The 16,778-nt window shown below is 39.2% G+C and overlaps 1 protein-coding gene across 12 annotated transcripts in view; it reads left to right on the top strand.

The window, feature by feature from the left end:
- LTBP1 (latent transforming growth factor beta binding protein 1) overlaps positions 1-16,778 on the top strand; it is a 189,412-nt gene that overhangs the window by 93,787 nt on the left and 78,847 nt on the right. For 10 of the 12 annotated variants that reach the window (XM_080997605.1, XM_080997609.1, XM_080997610.1 and 7 more), the window contains 2 exons: positions 9,601-9,723; positions 15,660-15,827. In XM_080997605.1, coding sequence (XP_080853731.1) covers positions 9,601-9,723; positions 15,660-15,827 — 291 coding nt within the window. The remainder of the gene's footprint in view (positions 1-9,600; positions 9,724-15,659; positions 15,828-16,778) is intronic. The other 2 variants (XM_080997615.1, XM_080997616.1) reach the window with 1 other exon arrangement.

Genomic DNA, 16,778 nt, shown 5'->3' on the forward strand with positions numbered 1-16,778 from the left:
ATATTTATAGCCCACCTGTCCATTCCCAGTAACAACACCAAGTCAACTTAAAGTCAACATAATTAAAATCACTATACACTGACACACATTAAGAAAAAATATATAGTGAGTTTAGGAATTCACACATGCCAGAATTAAATTAGTTTTATCTCATGATGGAATACCATCAGAAAGTAGATCTGCTTTGTAAGAAAATTCCAGAGTCGGAGTGCCCCTATGGAGACGGCCCACTTCTGTGTACCTCTGAGTAACTACTAACTGTGCTTATGGTGCTGGTGGTTTCAGAATATTGCGGGAGGACATGGCCCATTGGATGTTCTAGTCTTAAACCATTAGTGGTTTAAAGGTAATGACCAGCTCTTTGAATAGACCCTGGAATTGGAAATAATGGAAGGTGTTAATAGTCAGGTCATATGATACAAATGCCTACCCCCAATCAAAATTTGAAACTACTGTTTCCTGTGTTATAAAATACATCAAACAGAATCACACATTACAAAAGAAAGCTCAGGCTAGAGACAACGAAGTGGTTTGACCATTTGAGTTTCAATAGCGAAGCTGGCGCTAAATTTCTAGAATGGATAAATCTCTTTCAGAGTAAATATTTTAGGTACTGTATTTTCAAAGCAATTCCATGGCCATCCTGCCACCAGACAGCTAATATCATATTCAGGGCAGCTGAAGGAAAAGAATGCTTTCTTCTCTCCTGCAGAACATCTAACTCCCCATCTTGGAGACTTCTCTAAACATCTAATTGCTCTAATGTTTCTTCAATCAAAAGCCTTCTCCGTTTACAAACCATATGTGGTAGCAGCATGATTAACAACCACCTCCTGATTATTTCCTTTCATTTCAGTGAACTAATGCAATGAAACAAATCTCTTACTGATGTGTGTTATGAACAACAAAGAACCGTCTGTTTGCAGATTAAGTTTTAACAGTTTAGTAGGACATCTTAGGTTATCTAACCAAGATTTCTCTTTTCCTTCAGCGATGTAACAATTGTCTTTCAGTTGAATAAAAGTTTTGCTTATACATGCACAGGTAAATCCTAAGCTGCTGTGAAACCCAAATGAACATGCGTATATTAGACTTCATATTTTGAAATCCATATGGGATGAAGGGCAGCATATATGTATTGTAAATAATAAATACATACATACATATTGATCAGAGCATTACATGCAGCTTCTAATATCTGGGCACAAAGTATATCGGTGGTATTAAGGAGTGGGTTAACAATATTTTAGGGGAATTGCACTGTATTTTTCTGCCTTTTTTAATACTGAAAAGGAAGGGGGAAATGCATTTTGATATGTTTTTATTAACGGAAAAGAGAAGCTGAATTAAAAGAACAGCTGGTGAAAGGCTTGGCTTTTCATTTTCAGGAGGAAAGCATTTTGCCAATAGAACACTCTCTTAAAAATGTGTACACTTGAGAACTGGAAAAGTACCTGGATGGAGGTGGTTTTAGTAGGAAAACCACTCTTTTCTCTCCCTCCCTCCCCCCGAACCAGCTTATATTTGAGTGGCAGTCAACATTAGCCGTACTCAAAGTAGATGCATTTGGCAATTAGGTGGGAATGATTAGTTTGTATTATGGAAGAGAGAAACTTGCTTTGTGAGTATGGTTTAATTCATTACAAAGGGTAACCACATATGAGATGGATTTCAGTTTGTCCACTCTGAGTAAAAGTTAGTTGACTAGAACCTGCTAAAACGAATCAAAAGTAGTCATGTCCATTAATTTCAGTAGGTATACTCTGAGTAAGACTAGCACTGAATACTATCCTGTGATAAAACAGTTTTCTAAAAAGTCAGTCTAAAAAGTGTATGGTTACTAAACACAAATAACATTCTTTTTTATTCTTTACGATGTGGGTGTAGGGAAGTGACTATCCCATGCAGAAATAATACATATTGATGGTAAAGTTATCATGTTTGCAGTGATAGTTAGGCATGGGTTTGCAAACTGTGGCTTGGTATCACAGTGGATAGCAGTAATATCAGTACAGATTTAATTCTAACCACAGTTTGCACTGAGATTGAAACTAAGGAGGGGGATGCTCAAATGAGGAGGAGGAGGAGGAGGAAGTGGGAGGTGTGTGTGATGCTTTTGATTGCTGGGCCATAGTCAGACACTCAGGAAGCATTACTTACTTGATCCTCATATCATGGTGCAACCATCCAGTCAATCTTATACAGAAACAAAAATCCATCTCTGAGTCTCCATTGGGGGGGAGGGGAGTAAGAACAATTGTGTTAAAGGACCAGTATTTGAGATCCATTTTGTAATAGTTTGTATGGTTCTTCTGTTAGTTGTAGTTAAGCCACAGCAGCCTCTTTCAAAAGACTGTATCGAACATACGCCTTGAACTGAACATTGTAGAACATTGTATAAAATACTTTTATCAGCCTCTAGAATGTATTTTGTATAGTTAAGCTTTTACCTCTATCTTCAGTACATTGTATTTTATTTTATTGCTATGACTAGTTGCTGATGCAAATAAAGATTCTTCTGATCTGATCTTGCATCATTTCTGAATGCAGCTTCCAGATCCTAGACAGAATAAGAGTTCTGTTGAGCATAATTTGTTCCCCTTTAAACGTGGAAGATACAGAAAGAAGTTTCATTTCCCACTTTAATAGTTTTAGTTTTGCTTTGGTTTAGTGTCATTAACCGCCATTCCACATCAATAAAAAATTAAGCCAGCATTTCCGCCAAAAAATAATGTGATGAAAATAGTTTTTTATCTCACTATGTTGCCAAATCCTCTGGCAAACATTTGGCAACTTATAACTGTAGGGATGAACAAAGACAGAATCATTTTCCTTTTACGTCCTTATACTGAGAACTGAAAATGAAACGTGGCAAAATATTTTTTTCTTGCATTAGAGAAATGCATACTTATCTGGGTATGTAGGCCAGAAAGAAAGAAAGAATTTTCATTCACAAGCTCATTTTAGTGTATGCTATTTCTTAGCTGAATCTGTCCTGTTAGATTTTGTATCTTTGTAACTGACCTGCTAAAGTAATTATAATAAGACAGCTTATTTGTAAACTTTGTTCATTCATACATTTAAAATTCCTCAAAGCTGCTTGTAATAATAATAAAATAACAATAAAATCTTAAGTACCAATCTATCATAAGCAAAACAAAGCTGTAAAATAGTAAATTTAGATATATGATAAGCTGAAATGTGTAAGATAAATTATTATATACAATAGTAGCTTGCTTTTATTTAGTAGAGGTTAAGTAATAAAGAGATGCCAAATTATATAACTCATTATGGTAGACAGTGTAATCAATGTCTGTTACAGTGGGATATTGTGGCTGGGTGTAGCCAACTAAAATTTTAATTTTCTGTAGTCCCATGCACATCATTTATTTTGCATATGTTATTTGAAACTATAGTTACAAGGGTGGGGTAGTTCTTTGTGCCCAAGTTTTATTAAAGGGATTTGAAATACACTTCTTGTGTATTGCCATTCAAGTCTCATCCTAAACAGAAAAAGGCTAAGCCAATTCCAATGCAAATAATTGACTTAAGTTTATGTGAGATTTCCAGAGAAATTTATTTGAACATAACTTCAAGGCTGAACATTCACAAAAGCTAGTTTACAAAATGGAGCAAAAGTCCTGCTCAGAACCTACATTTAAATAGGATAATGGAACTTTTCCTGTGGATTTGTGTTAATCTAATGATAAAGCAATTACTGCATGAAAAGGTACTGTGAAGTGGTGCTCAGTTTATTGTCTCTCCCCAACACTCTCCCATTTTTATTTTTATTTTTGATAGCATTAAAAACAATAATTGTTTGTAGAATAACAGGACAATTTTGCTTACCTTCATATATGATGCATGGAATTTAATGTGTTTCCCCATACTGTATCATCCTTTGAAGCACTTCCTATTGGCTAAAGTAGTATCTGTCTCATTTTACTCTTAGTGTCACTTTCCAGAGAGATAGCCATGTTAGGATATTGCAGCAAAAACAGAACAATGCATTTGTTTAGGCTTCAAGGTGCCACCACACTTTTTTGTGTGTGGAACTGCTGCACTCAGTGAGCTATGTAGCTTAGACAGAAGTAATTGATCTTCACCTCAAGTTTGTGAAACCCTGCATTTTGTCCCCTGTACAAGTATAAGTGTGAATGGCACAGTTCTGATTTGACCTAGCATATCATCACAGTATGCTGGAATCGTAGAAATGTTATGATGGTAGTGTCAGACCCAGCTCCTGCCAATTCAGAGGGTGGGGTCCTGAGAGCAGGGTAAAGCTGCTTGTAATGAAGTGAAGGTAAGCCAGAGGTGAAGAGAATCAGGTCTGTCAGTATCTCCTTTTTTGCTCACATGATTAACGAATTATGGGAGTTCTGCACTCACCCTTGAAAAAAATTGCCAGGATAGCTACAGAGCAAATCTGACCTAGTGCTATTTCTTAGAGATTAGGTCTTACTGAGTGATCTGCTGTGGCTTATTATCTGGAAAGCTGCTCAGCTGGCCTGGCTTATTACCCTGTAGTTTCCTCTATTTCTTGAACCTGGATAATACATTTTAGGCTGAATCTTCTGCCTGACATCTTTCATGCTGCAGGTTCAAGACCTGCTAGCAGCACTGGCACTGCACTCTTGGGAATGAGGATACTGCCGCCACCCAACCCTCGTAAGCCACTGCTGCGTATTATAGGCTTTGAGGCCTGGTAGGCCAGGCAGATGGATATGGTAGCAGTATATGCTACTAGGACTACGGTGTAAATAACCATCAACCAGTTTTTGCAACTGGTTAATTCTGTATATTATTCTCCTTATTGAACATTCTGCATTCCATCTTTCTTCCTCAATTTTTAAAAAAATATAAAACAGCTTCCCACTAACAGCAGCAAATGTGCTTCAGGTTTGTTATCTTGGTGGCTCACTTGAATTATAAATTCAGTAGGTGGCCTTGAGCACATTTCTTCTCTCTGTATCAGTTCTTCATCTGTAGAAATGACTATCTTATACAACCATTGTGAGGAAAATCAAGGTATAAATGGTAATGCCAAATTAATGCTATGTTTTATTTAAGACCACATAACTGGTATTTTATTTGCCATACAGATTCTTTTGACCTTGTAACTCAGAATTGATCTGAACTTGAAACACTTGACATCCAAGCAGGGCAGCATACATAATTTCCACTCATTTTATCCTCATAACCCTTGAGAGATGGGTTGGTGTAAGGATGGTGACTGGCCCAAAGTGCATCAGTGGCGTGTCAAAGCTGATTTGTGATGTGAACCTGGGGGGCCCTGGTATAAGTCCAGCTCTGTAGCCATTATACTATACCACCAAAAAGATTCAGATTGGATTTGAATTATAAGTACCTATTGGTTGGTGTCCTTTTAATCAGAAGGAGCATTCCCAAAGTTTCCCTATACACAGTACTGTCCTAATAGCAGCCACTGTAGTGACATTAACACCTACCTAAATTATTGCCTATCAAAGTTATACCCAGACCCTCCTGCCTTCAAACTGTTTTTTAAATAGCAACCTTACTTTGTGGCTTCATTTGATAAAGACGGGCAGATGAAAAAAAGCTTAAGAGCTGTTAAGCTATTTTTAACACAGCCTTCATCTCATCCAGATTCCATTTCCAGCTGCCTTGACAGGTTGATTTCAGTATAATTTACACAGCTGGACAGGACTGCGGGTGGCCGGACATGTTGTTAGGTAGGTGGTCGCCTAACCACAGGGTGAAATTAGTATGCATTGGGCTCTTTGCCTAAAGTATTGAAGCAGTGATCATTCTAAAATGGCACTTGTATTCTGCTGTTCAGCCAAAGAGGCTACAGAGCGGTTTGCATACAATCAAATCAAGACAATCCCTACATGGAAACTTGCATTCTAAAAAACCCAAAACCCTCACACAAAAGGAAAAGGGAGGGAGGAAAGAGGAAAATCAAAATTCATGCCTCATTTATAAGCTGTCATGCCTATAATGACCAGCTGGCACAATTCAGGGGCAGGAGATGCCTGATGGAGCTGGGCCTCCAGCAAACTGGTGAAATAAGCCCTGGTTCCTAGCTCTCCCAGTGAGGCAGTCTGATGGAGTCACTGCCCCCAGGTAGCAGCTGAGAGAGAGGAGGATTGATGCAGCCAGTGGAAGAGCCGTGCTTCCCAGCTCTCCCACTGCAGGATTAACTGTCCCCACCCCACCCCCCAGATGACAGAATGGATAATATGGCAACCAGGTAGATATTTATGTTCTTAGTTGTTACCAGATGCTGACATCTCCTACCCGAATGATAGCCTTTCAAGCAGCATCACTGCCCTCCAAATTCACAGGGCTAATGAGAGCCATTATATCAAGCGGAAGGGCTCTAAAAATAAAGATCATTCTACAGACCATTGTTTCTCAAAACAGTGGACAACACCCACAAATCCTTTGAGTGCTTTCAGGTGGGTCTCAGTTCCATAGCCTGGCCAGTGCCTCCTTACTTGCTTGCTCTGCCCCTTTTGACTGAACCAATGGCAGTACCACCAGCTATTTGCTCAATGAGTAAAAGTGACTGGGAGACAGAGAATTTTAGAGGGTGGGAAGAGAAGGAAGGAAGCTTTCTCTCTGAAGGGAAAGTGCCAGAGGAGGTGTTGAATAAAATTTGAAAGTGAGATAAAAGGTTAATACTCTATTATATAATAAACAAACAAACAAACAAGGAAAAGAAAGACATAAGAGAGGAAAGCTGCTATTGGAAAAATAAATGAATGTAAAAGGACCAGAGAGTAGGGATGAGAGAAAGTGGTAGTTTGTGGGAAGGAAGGTTGAGAATAAGGTGCTAGTTGAGTGTGAAAGGAGAATGAGAGATAAATTAAAGGAGCTGGGATAGGATAGAGAAGGCACCTGTCCAAAATGCAATGAGATTGTTCAAAATGGACCTCCTGATAGGATGGTATCTGCAGGTTGTCCTCTCCTGCAGAATGCAGTGGTTGGTTGGATATATATATAGAGGATGAAGCAATCTTTCATATTCCATCTCTGTTAAAAGCTCCATCATCTTGATAATAAAGCAAGCAGGCAACAGATAAGCAGATGTGTTTGTTTCTTCTTCTAGTCTCATATTTTAAATTCTTCTTTCTCCTTCTCCCCCTGCCTGGGTTAAGACCTTGGTTACTTTCTCAGTCAGGAACTCGAGCATGCCAGCAAGGCCCAGCTAAGCTAGTCGTTTTCGCTTCAGGTGCCAAGATAACATGCAGACTTGGCAGGCTCCAAGCATTCCCATGAGATTCACACTGTTCCGTTGCTGGACACCAAAATGGTTTTCCTCTGGCACTCCTTGGAGATTTCAGTTTCCTATTACAGTGGTACTCTGGTTACGTACATAATTCGTTCCAGAGGTCTGTTCTGAACCTGAAACTGTTCTTAACCTGAAGCACCACTTTAGCTAATGGGGCCTCCCACTGCCGCCGCGCCGCCAGAGCACAATTTCTGTTCTCATCCTGAAGTAAAGTTCTTAACCCGAGGTACCATTTCTGGGTTAGCAGAGTCTGTAACCTGAAGCGTATGTAACCTGAAGCGTATGTAACCCGAGGTACCACTGTAAATGGCTAAATACAAGCAGGGTGGCCATCTGGGATCTGTCACATTATCATTTGATACCAAATGGCAGTGCTATGGATGGGCTAGATGATTTTTGAAAAGAACAGTGTCAGAGATACTGTTATGTGCCTCATGAGTGTTGCCATTAGGCATCTTAACCCCATGTGTGATGGTGCTACAGAGTAACTTGACCTCCTTAAGTGTACACAGCCATGTGGTGACTAATTCAGTCCACTTGTCTTTCCCTGCAGTTAATTGTTAGGCCTTCTGCATATTCCGCTCTGCCAACCATTTCTTATCATGTACTGTATTGTCTTTTGAATTGTGCTGACAGAAGGGGGAGCTTTTATTTGGAGAAGTAGGTGGATAATAAAAAGGGTACAATGTGAAAATTTAGCATACTCATGAAGCATAGGTCTGTGAATAGCTATTAGTCGCTAATAACTTAAAAAGGAACTTCCATGTTTTATGGAAGCATTTCTTTTATTTGGGGGTGCTTGAAATCTCCATAAAACCCTGCTTGTGTCTTTCCAGAGGGCATCTGGCTAGATACTGTTAGAGATAAAGAATGCTAGATTGAGTGGATCTTTGCTCTGACCTAATAGAGCCCTACATAGTATGTCAGTGATGTTTGGGAACATGCAGGCACATTGAAACATATCCTTCCTGTAGTTTGTGGTAGCCCACTCTCTGGAAAACAAGAATAGCTATTACTTTTGCCTAGCTCCTGCTTCCAGTTCAAAGTGTTGAATCAACATACTTCAATCTTTCCTAGCGGTATTTACACTCTGTCTTTTCCTCTTCTTGGGAGTTCAGAATTTCAGAGATCTGTCTACTTTTGAAAAGATGTTGGAAAGTATCTTGTTCTCATAATTCTGCATATGGTAGCTCAACTCTTCCATGTGTTTTGATTCTGTTTTCTGTTGAGGTAGTTAATGCATTGGCGCAATTCTGATGCTTACCTGCAAAAAACAAAACAAAAAACAAAACCTGTTCCTGTGGTTGGGGAAGGTGCATTCCAAGTGAATAACCATGCACAATGAATTGCAGATCTGCCTCCCTTTGTAATGTGTGACACAGGCATGCCTAAGTTGCTGCTTCAAAGAACAATATCCCTCTATGGTCAGGATTTTTCCCATTGTGTGGGTGTATTTTATTAGAGACCACCCACTGTTTAATGATCCAAATGCAGGGCTAGAAATATATGTTGTATTCCTTCCTACGATTGGGGAAATTGCTGTCCTTGAAAGCACTTCTGAATCTGTTTCTTTCCAGACCATCAAAAGAATTGCATTGCCAAGTCTTTGATGTATCTCATTCTACCATCCCTCAACCTCATGCTTTGGAACTAACTATCAGGCTCTGGGTAAATTTATATTCGTAAATGTAATGCACACCAGAAGAAGAAAATGGGTTATCCAGCTTTGAAAATTAGTAGCTTAAGTAGACTGTTAAAAGCATCTCATATTGCAAAGTCTATTGTGTGGAAGTATCAACAGCAAAAATAAATAAATAAAAATGGAGATTTTCAGAAGCTGGTGAAACATTGGAAAAGATGCTGAACTGTTAACTGCAAAATTGACAGTTGAAATTTCACTACCATCTGGTCTTAGGCAAGCCACTTATCATTCAGTTACATATCTGCAATATATGTCTGCAATACCCCTCCAAACTCCGATGTTCCTCATCTACTGTACTGGAAGAGATTAGTAATAATACTTGGGTCTACATTGTTTATCAATCCTTTTGCATGGAAATATTGCACCCATTTTCTGAGTGGTTTCCTACATATTTAGCTGTGATTCCTGCATTGAAGGGGATTGAACTAGATGGCCCTTGGGTATCCCTTCTACGATTCTATGTCTGTGTTTTAATAGCACAAAAAAGGAAAGAAATAGAGAAACAAGCTCTGGAAATCAATGCATATCTAGTATATAATACAGCCTAATAGCAGGTGTTTATATGGAGTTGTTTATGTGGATTAATCATTTAACTCATGCTAGTTGTGTTCCCTTTCAGACATTAATGAATGCCAGCTCCAAGGGGTATGCCCGAATGGTGAGTGTTTGAATACCATGGGCAGCTATAGGTGTGCCTGCAAAATTGGATTTGTGCCAGACCCAACGCTTTCCAGATGCATCCGTAAGTAACAGAACCAATCTGTACCTATCAATCTTTCATGTGGGTTTTCTTTTTCCCCTTGCATCTTGTAGTGGATGCAAGTTAATCACTGTTGGCCAACATTTTCTTATGGCGCATCTCATTTTGAGAACTTTTAATTCACCATTGGAGAGTTTCTTTATGATCTAATAATAAACTGTCATTTTAAAACAAAATTGTGTGGCGAATTATCCAGATAGTTTATCTTCCAAAAAAAGTGACAGAAATGAATGGATACAATAACACAGCATTTGCAGAGATCCTGTGATGATTTTTCAGGTTGTCTGTGGTTGAGGTAAGTAAATTGTATCTTTTCCTTTTAGTTGAACAAGTAAACACAGTGGGGTCTGATTAAAGGGGGAAAGGTCCCATCCCATTATTCATCTATTGAGCTGTGTTCTGATATCTCATATATTTCCGAACCTTATATTCCTCAATCCCATATTTTTGTATCTCACACACAAAATCTTTCATGACACAGCTATTCACATAGGTGTGGGTGTTGGTGGTGGCCCGTTCATTGTGTTCTTCATGCTGGCTAATAATTTAAAATTTTCTGTATTGAACATGGGTAGTGCTGCCATTGATAGCACAATCTTATCATGTTTACTCTGAAGCAAAACACCACTGTTCAGTAGGACTTACTTCTGGTAAGTTGGCACAGGTTTACAAGAAGCCTCTAAATGCAAAAAAGGGTTCATAACTTTCTAAGCTGTGTGGAAATTTAAAATCAATAACATGGAGCATCACAGCCACACTGTCCACAGGAGCTCCAATACAATTGCAAATATCCTTCTTTGTTTAAGGATATGCAGAATTGCCCAAGAATTGTTCCCTTTTTATCCTTATCAGTGCCTTTAATAGTCCAAATCCTGTATACCAGGGGCGTCCAACTCCAAAGAGACTGCGATCTACTCACAGAATTAAAAACTGGCAGTGATCTTGCTATTTTGGTTGGGGGGGGGCAGGTCTAAGTTGTTGAGTTTTTTTTAGGGGGCCAAGTTGAAGACTAAGTCATCCCGACACCAATTATTTCAGTTCTAGAAAATGGAGGAGGGGGAGGGGCCAATTGCTCCTCCCCCCCCTACACACAGACGAAAAGGAGCCCGCGATCGACTTCTAACAACTGGGGGTCGACCTGTTGGACATCCTTGCTGTATACTAAATACTAATGCTGAACTCAGACTTCCGGGTTGGCGCCATCGCCGAATGGCGGACTCCCTCCGAGCTCCGGAGGGAGTCTGCTCGGCAGGGGCTGGGTCCTACCGCACCGGCGATGCGGGGACCCTTAAAAACCACGGCCACGAGGGCCGTGGACATGGAGACTCGGCTGGCACCGCCAGCGCCCTCCCGACTCGTGAAGGAGCCTTTTTAAAGGCTACGGATCGGGTGCCGGGGAGAAGCGTGGTGCTTTGAGTCCTCTGCTATCCCTGCCGAGCGCAGCCGCATGCCATCCGGTGGAGAGCGCTGACTTCTTCTATTGAAAATTCGGACTTTTTAACAACAACCCGTGAGTAATTTGGAAACTGGGTTTAAAAGGAGAAAAAAAAGAATTTCTTTTCGAATTGGACACGAGCGGGGGGGGATCCAAAAAGGAAGTCAGTCCCCCCCCCTATTGTAAACCTTCCAAGACAAGGACGGGGAAACCAAGGTCCAAAAGATTTGTATTGCTGATAAAAACTAAGAATTCCACGATGGGGAACCATAAGAATTGTGCTGGAGGACGAATTGAGGGAGAAGAAACGTAACCCCCCCCCCTGGGAACCGGGGTGATTGAAGAGAGAGCCTGGTGAAAAGAGTCGGAGATTTTGACAGCTGTCAAAGTAGCTGTCAAAGTCGGAAAGCGGAGAGGATTTTACTATGAGAACTTTGCTGGCTAAATTTGTTACAATTTGCTACACCTTGTTAAAACTTGGACACAACATGGCGAAAACATGGATAACAATCGGACTTTTGGACTAGAGAAAACAAAGTTACAACAATCCCCCTAGAGGAGTTTCGGGACATTACAAAGATGGTCGTAAGTGGAAAAATACCATTGGGATTTTACAGGACTGGTTATCTTCTGGGAAAGCTGCAAAACGGAAATAATATTTTGTCTACAGGGTGTTCAGCTAAAGGAGACAATAGAATTTTCTATTGAAGAAAGGAAGGGACTGAACGCAAGTTTTTGTTCCTGAATAACAATAATCCCTGCAGACTTACTAAGCTTATGAATTAGAACGTTTCAGCAGCGGAACAAGAGGAAACTGGACTACAATTTGGAAAGAACAATGGGGGGAGCTTTATTATTTATTAAAGATCTGAAGTTAAGTGTTTTAAAAATAATTATAGAAGGGAAAAAAAAAAAAAAAAAAAAGCCAGCAAGGAGTTGGGGGAAATAGGCGATTTATGGATTGTAAGAATTCCAGGCGGATAACATGGTTTGGTGGTCAGGGGGAAATTAAACCGGGGACAGGGGGGGAGAACTAAAATCCAAAGGCTTGTTAACTTCTTTTTTTTTTTTGAACTGGCTTTGTTTCATCTATTATACCTTTCATTTCTTATTTCTGATATTACTATTGTGTGGGGTGTTTTTATTATTAAAAAAAAAAGGGAAATTGTGGAATAAAAATGGGGTGGACCCTGGGAAAGAAATTTTTTGTTTTTTATTAAGGGTGTTGATGAGGAGTGTATAAATTTTAAATTCGAATAATGGTCTAAACAAATTAAGTTTTTAATCAGAACTGAGAGCTTGTGGAGCCAACAATATGAAAAAGGAATATGATAGGGGTGGGGGAAGGGGGGAGTCCCAGAAAGTGGATGTTTGAAAATAAGGTTCTGAATGTATTTTAATTCTTACTTTCTGTATTTTTGAAAATCTTAATAAATATTATTTAAAAAAAATAAATAAATAAATACTAATGCTGAACTCATTCTTCACATATGGATGCTAATGTAGCCAAAGTGGGCCTACTTGGTGCTCCATGCAATCTGCCATGATCTTGAGAGTTGTTGCTGGCTGTGTCTTTGATCATCCAGCATACTTTTGTCAACAGAATCACACACCTAGAAACGGTTGGGAATTTTTGTGTGGAGAGAAATGGCAATGTTTCAATTGGAACTTACTTGAATCTGGGAAGGTACATAGTCGTTAGTCCCAAATGAGAATCAGTTTACTAATAAGTAACAAGTAACCAACTAAGTAGCAAGTTCCAAGTATTTGTATGAACTGACTGTTGGAAATAAGAAAGAGTACAGAGGAAGGGGGAAAGATAATAAACAATAATTTATTTTCAAAGAATAAAAATTACTAGACACTGTCAGACACCAACCTCAAAATGTAATAGTTACGTAGCTATAAAGTAACTGTAACTAGTAAAGACAATTGAATATGCTGGGGGGGGGGGGGGTTCTATGATATTTTAGAGAAATTTCATTTTGCCAGTCATGGAAGGCCGCTGTCATCTGACTTCCAACATCAATAGAACAAAGCTTTTCCATGTATAATACCATACTAAAAAATTAGGGGACTGGTTGATTTCTGGATTAACCTGCTTCCATATTGTCTCTCATTTTATTACATGGTTAAGAGTAAATATATGAAGGGATTTTTTTCTTTTTTTTTTTTCTTTTGCTCATTTATTTGAACTGGTTAGGAGATTTACAGTGTAATCTCAAATACTGTTCTGTTCCATTTCAAATGGTTTTATGTGTTTTATAATTGTATTGGTTTTATTTGTTTTTATAACTGTATATTTTATTGCCCTGGGAGCTTATGGTGAAGGGTGGGTAGGAAATCTTATAAATTGAATAAATTTCTACTTAGAAGTAAGTCCTGTTGTGGTTAACTCACAGGTAAGTCAGTTTTGGATTGAAGCCTTAGGAACATCAAAGGGGTGTATTAATTGACCTATTTAATTATGTAACTTTACTCTATCCCTCACCTTCCATACTCACCCATTGTTTATTATTAGAACAATGTATGTCTTGTTTCAGTCTCAATTATAAGCCAGAGATGACCCAAGTTTCAAATCCTGATAACCCCATATACCAGAATCCTCAAACCACACAATATGGCATCATGTAGGCAGACCTGAGCCCAGAAAACAGTTCTAATGATTTTTACAGCCCAGAAGATTGTGGTACCATCTTCCACTTATCTCAGATTCCTTTTTTCTTGGAGCAAAGAATGGGGAGAGATGAATTGCCAGATTGTTGTGTGCATATTTCTCTCTCTCTCTCTCTCTCTCTCTCTCTCTCTCTCTCTCTCTCTCTCCACACCCACCCACACACCCTCACCCACCCACACCCACACCCATCCATCCTTCTTACTTGTGTTCTTCTTCAGTTCATTTAAATTGTCCCAGCAGTAGCACCTAAAAGATTCAGATTATCTGAAATGATTCATAAGGCAGGGTGGGCTACTCCTTTTCCAAATCGTTCCAGGCTGAAATTGTGACTTCCTGTTTTTGTGTTTGTATGGCAAGTAGGTGTGGAGAGCTCATCTTATTTCAAGGTTCTTTTTTTGCTGCAAAATAATAATGATTAATTACAGTAACAGCAATAATAATGAAATGTTGTTATAAATGTTTTATGTTTGAGCAAAACTGGATTTCAAAAAAGCAAAACTGTATTGTTTCAGTTTGATTTGTTATTTGTGAAAGATCTTCTATTTATTAGATGGAAGAGAAGACTTGCCAACATTTGTTTCTTTAACACCCTGAATAATTACTGTACAACAGATAGTGCATGGATGAAATCCACCGATCACTGCTGCTGTGCAACCTCCATTCATTTCAGTTGGACATATATAGGTTGATGCTTATAGCTCTCAGTAGACTTTTGACTGATACTGAAATTTTGACTGGTTGTTTTGTAACTTTTTTTAAAAAAAATAATCCTTACCATTAAAAAGACATTCTCAAGCTTTGTGGGGGCTTGGAATCTCGGTTAGAGTAGCCTTTTCTTTTTCAAGTGAAAACATTCAGCACAACTTGTGACCTTCCAAGCTGAATGCAGTCTACCAGCTAGACATTGCACCTTGCCAGGCTCTTGGCAACTCTCTTGTTTTTGTAGTCCTAGACAGACTGGAGACGGGGAGAGGATTTATCAAGGTCCTGCTTGCACCACCACCAGTTCTTCAGATCTAAGTTGAGCTTGAGAATCAGAAGTTGTGCAGGTTTCGCATAGACCATTATCACATTCATACTTGAATTTATTTGCCTTCCTTTTGCCATAATCAAAATTTCTTGAGTTGCCAAGACAGCTTGAAGGAAAAAAAATCTTAGTAACAGCAGCGGATGTGGTCTGATCTCATGTTATCGCCACCCTAAATCTTGATGTGAGCTGTGATAAAAAATACTACTGATTCTGTTGACTGAAGGAATTCTAATTTTCAGTAGAGTGTTTCATTACATGAATTTGAGAAACTGTGAAAGAGAAGGAACAGTGGACAAGGGAAGGTTGATAATATTAGCGTGATATGTTTCTGGAACGTTCTTCATTGTAAACTGCCATTACTGACTTCAAAAATATAATTGTCTCATTGACTTAAAATGACCTTGCCTATCAATTCAAAGTGGCTGTGTGAGTGTGTGATCTGTCAGTGTTCTGTATTTTTGCTGTTCACCTGCTTTCAGCTTCTGCTTCAGTGCTTCTGCATGGGAAGGAAGGCTTCATTCTAATTATGTGTTGTTGGAGCATGGCAGCATCTAATTTTGACACTGGCTTTTATTCCTAAACCATATGGGCTTATTTACTTTTGTGTTGCATTCAGACATGATTCGTTATAAGAAAAAGAAAAGAAATATTTTTGATTGGAGACATTGGCATCTTTGTCTCTTTTCCGTCTTTAATCTGGTGGTGGAACTCCTATGGTGTTTCTCTGTTTTGTTTCTCATGTAAACTCTGGCGTCCTCCTTCCCTTTTTGCTGCAGCTGATAATCCCATGGTCACTGAAGAGAAAGGGCCCTGCTACCGGTTTGTCAGTGCAGGAAAGCAGTGTATGCACCCTCTCTCTGTTCAGCTCAGCAAGCAGCTCTGCTGTTGCAGTGTTGGCAAGGCCTGGGGCCCCCACTGTGAGAAATGTCCCCTTCCAGGAACAGGTAAGAGGTTCCCAGAAAAAGAATATACTTGCACTGACACACTGTACACTGTGCATAGTGTAACTTAGCATAGTGTCCTACAATACAGTCTTATGTGAGTCATACGAGTTTTTGCTAGTAGCATTCCTTAAACAAACAGAGAAGATTTTCCTCTGCTGCACCAGCTTTCTAATTAAGGTAAATTCATCATTCATTGAGTGATGTTTCTCAGTGCATGGTTCATATCACATGATGGCTATGAATGAGCTAAGAAGGGTATGCAGTCTTAAGACTGAAAACTATAACCAGATTTATCTTTAGGTAGCACTTGAAAGAAACCCTTTCGAAATTTCCAAGCTTTAGCGATCAAGAGACTGAAACACTTTGCCAAGGAGTTGTGGGTTTGGTCCATGTCCTTGGAACTAGGCACAAGGCTGGATCCCTTGTCATAATTTTTTTTGTCAAAGTCTTGATGGAGGCTTGGAGAAAGAATGGAAACTAGGATGCTATGAATAGAATCAGTACTATTAAAAATATTAAAATCAAGAGTTCAGTTCACATTCACACATACCAAATTTCCCAATCCAATCTGGGCCTGTGTTGTGGGCAGACAACCAGAACTGCCTGCCGGAAAGATGGTAGAACACTGCATAGAAAGAGACACAGTAAGTAATAGGAACACTAGCAAATCAGCTAGCAAAGCTTAAAGTAGTTGGTTGGATGAGTGAAGCTAAATACCTGAAAGGATTGGACATGATTTGAGTTGCCTCCTGGTTGCTCTAAAACATGTCCAATCAGTTCTACTGCCATCCATTTTTCTGTTTTTGGCTTCCAGCTTAGCAATGGTAAATTTGCATACATTTAAATAGACCAACGATCAATGAATTACTTTCTTCCTCCTGGTTTGGTGGTTGAATCAGCAGAATCATTTGTCACTGGGCAAAATTGATATTTCTAAATGCCTTCCAGAAG

Source organism: Podarcis pityusensis, assembly GCF_964106645.2.
Source record: "Podarcis pityusensis genome assembly, chromosome: 3".
Lineage (NCBI taxonomy): Eukaryota > Metazoa > Chordata > Lepidosauria > Squamata > Lacertidae > Podarcis > Podarcis pityusensis.